Genomic DNA, 6,194 nt, shown 5'->3' on the forward strand with positions numbered 1-6,194 from the left:
CTGCTATCAAAAGAATCCTTAAATTCCAACCCTAAATCTCTCTCAACTCTCATATGTGTGCTTTCTGAGGTTTGTGAGATCTAAATATTATGATTAAAAAGGAACAAAACACGACTAAATCTTTAATTATTTTAACTAAAAAAATTAATTAATTAATTTTAACTTAAAAAATTAATTAATTTATTTTAACTTAAAAAATTAAGTAATTAATTTTTAATTGAAAAATTAACTTAAAAAATTAATAACTTAAAAAATTACTTAATTTTTAATTGAAAACTAATACATTTCTAAAATAAAAAGTCCTAATAGTTTTTTTAAATATATTTTTTAGTTAAGTTGTAAACTATTTTTTTATTATTATATATCTTTATCGTGTATATGTATATCTAATTAAGTTATTATTATTAATTCTACTCAATTTAAATTATTATTATCTATTATATTAAGTTAATTTTAAAAAATACAATTTTATATTGAAACCCTAATTCTAAAATCACATTGTCACATTGCATACCTCACTCACTCTCCTTACTGCCAACAGCCACTTTCCTCACTCACCCTTACTGCCGACAGCCCTTTCCCTCACTCATTGTGCCGATCGACCGACAATTCTTCCCTTACTCACTTCCTATTGACCGACATCCCTCTCCCTTACTCTAACTCACTTGTGCTCTCTCTCCCCCTTCTCCTCTCCTCCCTGCTCTCTCTCTCTCGCTCGCTCTCTCTCGCTCGGTCTCGCTCTCTCTCGCTCGCTCTCGCTCGCTTTCTCTCGCTCGGTCTCTCTCGCTCGGTCTCTCTCGCTCGCTCTAGCTCGGTCTCTCTCGCTCGCTCTAGCTCGGTCTCTCTCGCTCTAGCTCGGTCTCTCTCGCTCTCGCTCGGTCTCTCTCGGTCTCTCTCGCTCGCTCCTTCGCTTTCTCTCTGAGATTTCTATTGCTTCTCTCTCCTTAACTCTGTAAGTGAATCCTTGGTTTGTAAATTTGAATATTTACTTTATCACTTTTATTCCTTTGATTTTTTTTTCTATTTCTTAAATTTAGAAGTTATATTTGATTTTTTTTTATATAAATGTTTTGAAAGATTGTGATTCCAAGAATTATGTGAAATTAGGATTTTTGAGAAGTTAATGACTGCATTGTAATGGGTGATGAGGTTGTTTCTAACATGTAGCTTTAGGATTATGATTTCTGCAGAAACAGCTCTTACATTTGCAATATAAGCCACTATCAGTATGTACATATATAGAGCTGTTGTAAATGTGTCTTCGGAATTTCAAACTTTGCCGAACTTTCTAATACATCTGGCTTCATGATTACTCTTATGCTATGTTTTAGAAAACATAGGAAGGAAAATTGCCGAACTTTTCTTAATACTTACTCTTTTTTTTTATGATTTGAAACAGAAATTTTAATGAAAAATGTGTGAATTGAACAGAAGCACACATGTTTTGGTGGCTATATAGAAGTCCTTACAGAGTTGAAATTAGCTCCAAGCCATGGCCAATCATTCTTTGGTTGCAGGGTGGACCAGTAAGTATAAATATTTAGCAATTTTATTAATTGTTCTTGCTTAAATGTGTTGAGTTTTTATTTGTTTTTGTTGGTGAATTTAAAAAGGGAGCATCAGGTGTTGGTTTAGGGAATTTTGAAGAGATTGGGCCACTGGATGTTAATCTAAAGCCAAGAAATTCAACATGGCTAAGAATGGCTGATCTCCTGTTTGTGGTAATTACTCTTCCAATTTTTTAACTGATTCTTATGAAGCTGATCTTATCATAATTTTGCATTCTATTTTAATTATTATTTTCTTGGAAATAGGATAATCCAGTTGGTACAGGATTCAGTTTTGTGGACGAATCAAATTTATTTGTGAAAACTGATGAAGAGGCAGCAACTGATTTAACCACATTGTTGAAGGAAATTTTTAACAGAAATGAGAGCCTGCTCAAGGATGTTCCTCTTTGCTCAAGGATGTTCCGAATGACGAGTGGAGCATGAGCAAGGTTTTATTATTGATTATAACCAAACCTTTCATCATTAGATTTTTGTTTTTTAATTATTAATAATGATCCATCAACAAATATTTTATTTGCTCATAAAAAGGAAACTTTTTCTATTCATTATTCCTATGTTTACCATGTGTACTTTCATGCTGCAGATTGTCAGTACATTAATGGGAAACAAACAATATGCAGAAAAGATGCTTTTATATCCTGAAAATCACAACCAAGTAATTGTCCACTTGAATCTTTTTACAATAGAAAAAAAAACAGTTTGTAGTAGCATAGAAAAAATTTCGTTTGAGATTTTATTGTTACATATTTACTTGATAACTGCATCCTTCCAACGCATTTTGTATGCCAGTCTATATCTGGAGGGCAGTCATTTGCAGAGATAATGTTTAGTGAATATGAGAACCATTCTCCTGAATCTCCTGCCTCTAAAGAATCATTGTTTAAGGGATGTGCCCTATACAAAGTAAGCATCATTCACTCTCATATCTTTGCCTGTGCCTCATGCTTTTGATGCATTTCTGAAAATTAAGCTGTTTTTTTTTATTTCCCTGGCACTGAAATGTAGAAAAACCTATTTTTGGATGTCAAAATAATAGTGTCTTTCCTGAATCAAATTCCACTTTCCTTTTGAAATCTTCATAGAGCACATTTTCTTTTTTGTTTCTCTCTATCAAGTATATGCAAGTTTTTAAGTTAGACTGCATGAAGAATCATTAGCACATTTTTTAAGAAAAAGAAGTCTCCATTGATTATTTGCATTATAGTTTCTAAATTAGTTTCTTGTTAAGCCAGATGATCAGAATGATCACTTTTACGATTGGTGGTGGTGCTTACCTCAATTTCATGGGCAATGAATTTGGGCATCCGAAAGTAAGTTTCTTTTTCTTTTTCAATAGTTTCCTTTTTAAATATTTTCTATGGCTAAGAATAAGGTTGTATTGCTTTCACATCCTTTATTTATTTATTTATTTTAATTTATTGTGGCTAATAATCTTCTTATGTTAGAGGGTAGAGTTCCCGATGCCTAGCAACAACTTCTCATATTCACTTGCTAACCGTTGTTGGGATCTGTTGGAAAATGAAGATGTGCATCGCAATTTGTTCTCTTTTGATAAGGTTAATTTTTAAGCACTTAATGTTACATTCTTATTGTCAATGCATTTACATGCAGTGGATCTAATATTCTAATCCTTTTGGAAGTGATTCGGAAAACTGTTGTAGTTTTAGAATGCTGGAAGTGTATATAGTGTTTTATGCAATTTGATTATAGAATTAATTTTGCCTGCAATTAATGCTGCTGTGTATTCACAATCAAGTATCAACGCCGAACTGCTGTATGCTTGCATTTGGAAGGTCATATTTCCTTGTTATTTTGCACTATGCGTGTTTTTTATCTTGATCTTGATAGTAAACAAGATCTTTCTTGAATTTATGTAATCATGTTGGCTATTGAACAACAATACTTAGATTGCTTTGGCAGAAAACTAACTTCTTCTAATATTCCAGGATCTGATGAAGTTGGATGAAAATCAAAGGGTGCTTTCAAGGGGTTTGCCAAGCATTCACCACGTGAATGATACTTCCATGGTATTGCAATACATCCTTAACATAATTACTTTGAAAGACAGATGCTAGTCGCTCTAAAAAAAAAACTTGGCCTTTTCATGTAGGTGTTATTTTTCCAAACTGAGCAAGTAATGTTTGACCAATACTAATCTGGGTAGGTAGTTACTTAGAAGTTCTGTTTGATTGCTATAGGCATTCTTCTACATTAGTTTTTCATGGATGGTAATGTCATCAACAAAGATACTTTTTGCTATTCAGGTAATATCTTACATAAGAGGTCCTCTTCTCTTTGTATTCAACTTTCATCCAACCAATGCATATGAAAGATACAGTGTGGGTGTAGAAGAAGCAGGAGAGTATCAAGTAAGTTCTAGTTTGATTCCGTGTCCTCTACTGTATTTAATGGCAAGAATTTGGTGCCCATTTGGCAGCAAGTTTCACAAAAGCTGAGACATCATGTTCAAGCTTATGTAATTTATACTGGTCGTGCCATATACATGCAATTCTCTTTGCATTTCAATTCAATTTGGAGATTACTGATCCTCAAAGAGGCTTATCATCCTATCTCACACGCATCCTATAGTTAAATTTGAGTGTTATTTGTAATGGCACAGATCGTACTAAATACAGACGAGAAGAAGTATGGAGGCCACGGGCTTATAAAGGTTGACCAGTATCTTCAAAGAACCATCAACAAAAGGCAGTATCTTTCCCCATATAGAAACTTGTTCTCTACATTATATATTTGCTGATTTTCTTTATAGTTATCTGGATCTCACCTATCTGTACTGACAGAGTTGATGGCCTCAGAAACTCTTTGGAAGTGTTCCTGCCTTGTAGGACTGCCCAGGTCAGTAATTATTTAAATTTTGCATTTTTCAAGCTGTTTACATCTCGAGAGCAGTAGTGCTTTCTCATCATGGAATGCTGTTGTCTGGACCCTATGTTTTATTTGAAGCCAATGTTGTTGCTTGTTGCAACCTGAGACCATCTAGGATCAGAACCAAACTTCTCTGCTATCGTCCATGTGTTTGTCTTGTAAAAGAGGCAACATTTTGCTTGCACCTGTCCCTATACAGTCCACTCATGTGCAAATACAGCATACATACACGTTGCTTGCAAGTTAAACACTTAAACACTTAAAACACGTAGTAGTATTATTAATTTTTCATTATCTTTTTTTATATTCAAATATATTTTAATATTTTGGGTAGAATCTTATGCCATTTGCAATCATGGGTGGCATGTAACAAGTTTCAGGACTTCTCAGTTGATGTGATATGGTTTGTGCCCTTATGCTGCTATATTAGAATCGTAGTAGCATATAGTAGAAACTGGTATACCCAAGTGGAGGTGTTGAAAATGTTAGCTGATATTATATTTTATTTATTTGTGACAGGTGATTTGCATCTGAAGAATGTATACTATTCATAAATGAAAGATGCTGGTTTCTTTGATGCTGATTGGGAGTGATGCAGTGATATTCTGGCCGGATGACTCTGTATATTAAAGTAACTTCCAGATGGCAAAAATTTTTGTACTTGAAGAGATGCTTATCCGTTGCTTGCTGGACTCGTTCTTTTACAATAGATGTAGTGTGCCTCTGGCACTTGGAACGCTTTGTTGTGTACCAATTAGGAACTGGTTAGACCGCATTAAAAAATATAACTGTGTATAATACAGAATAAGGGAAGCATAAAGGTATATTTTATGATATGTATTTGATACTATTTGAATCCATTATGTATTTTGAGATATTTTAAGTTTCTTAGTGTTGAACTATAATAATGTTTTGAACTATTAGATTGCAGAATTATGAAATGAAGTTGATGTGTATATATTGTCTTTGATGTTTTATGTATTGGAATGTGTGTGTGTACATATTGATATTATAGCAGGTTTATGAATTTATTGGAAAAATGATATGAATCAGATTTAAATGCATTTATTAGTGACTAATCAGTCACAAAAGCAAATTAAATAACAAATATTTTTTTTATTTTACTATTAATTTGCAACGAAATAGCGATTAAATATTCTTCCCTGAGGCGATCAAATAACAACGAAATAGCGATCAAATTAGCGACCAAAATAGCGACCAAAATAGCGACCATTTCGCGATCAAAATTTAACGACCAATTTACTTCCACATAGCGATTAAATGCTCTCCCCTGAGGCGATTAAATGCTCTCCCCTGAGGTGATTAAATAACAACGAAATAGCGACCAAATTAGCGACCAAAACAGCGACCATTTAGCAACCAAAATTGAACGACCACTTTACTTCCATACAGCTACTAATATTTTTAATACCTAATTTGCCATGACACCAAATTAGCGACCAAAAAATGGTCGCTGATTAGTCGCTATTTTAGCGACCAATTTCCAGATTGTCGCAAAAAATTTAGCGACTGGCCAAACACCGACCATTTCATTTTGGTCGCTAAATGGTCGCTATTTCATAATAGCGACCAAATTCTGCCTTTTAGCGACCAAAATTTTGGTCGCTAAATCACTGTTTTTTTGTAGTGATGTTTGGGGTAGGTTTAGGGCAAATTTGGGTAGTATTTTCATAAAACAGTTGTACTTAATACTTGCTGTTTTAAGTGTCTATTTTA

At 33.6% G+C, this 6,194-nt stretch overlaps 1 protein-coding gene across 3 annotated transcripts; it reads left to right on the top strand.

Annotated features, from left to right (window-relative positions):
• Positions 1-873: 873 nt before the first annotated feature.
• Positions 874-5,413, top strand: LOC122724701 (1,4-alpha-glucan-branching enzyme 3, chloroplastic/amyloplastic-like). Of its 3 annotated transcripts, none has more exons than XM_043960465.1 (13): positions 874-952; positions 1,400-1,526; positions 1,614-1,721; positions 1,815-1,999; positions 2,155-2,226; positions 2,361-2,474; positions 2,800-2,881; positions 3,017-3,127; positions 3,518-3,598; positions 3,836-3,940; positions 4,192-4,277; positions 4,373-4,427; positions 4,977-5,413. In XM_043960465.1, exons 6-13 carry the CDS (start codon positions 2,407-2,409, stop codon positions 4,989-4,991), a joined length of 603 nt encoding a protein of 200 aa, XP_043816400.1. In that variant the 5' UTR covers positions 874-952; positions 1,400-1,526; positions 1,614-1,721; positions 1,815-1,999; positions 2,155-2,226; positions 2,361-2,406; the 3' UTR covers positions 4,992-5,413. The 3 variants fall into 3 exon arrangements, with proteins under 3 accessions (XP_043816400.1, XP_043816398.1, XP_043816399.1); XM_043960463.1 differs by having other exon boundaries at positions 2,804-2,881; XM_043960464.1 differs by having other exon boundaries at positions 894-952; positions 1,432-1,526; positions 2,804-2,881.
• The last annotated feature ends 781 nt before the right edge of the window (positions 5,414-6,194 follow it).

This window comes from Manihot esculenta, chromosome 9, assembly GCF_001659605.2.
Source record: "Manihot esculenta cultivar AM560-2 chromosome 9, M.esculenta_v8, whole genome shotgun sequence".
Classification (NCBI taxonomy): Eukaryota; Viridiplantae; Streptophyta; class Magnoliopsida; order Malpighiales; family Euphorbiaceae; genus Manihot; species Manihot esculenta.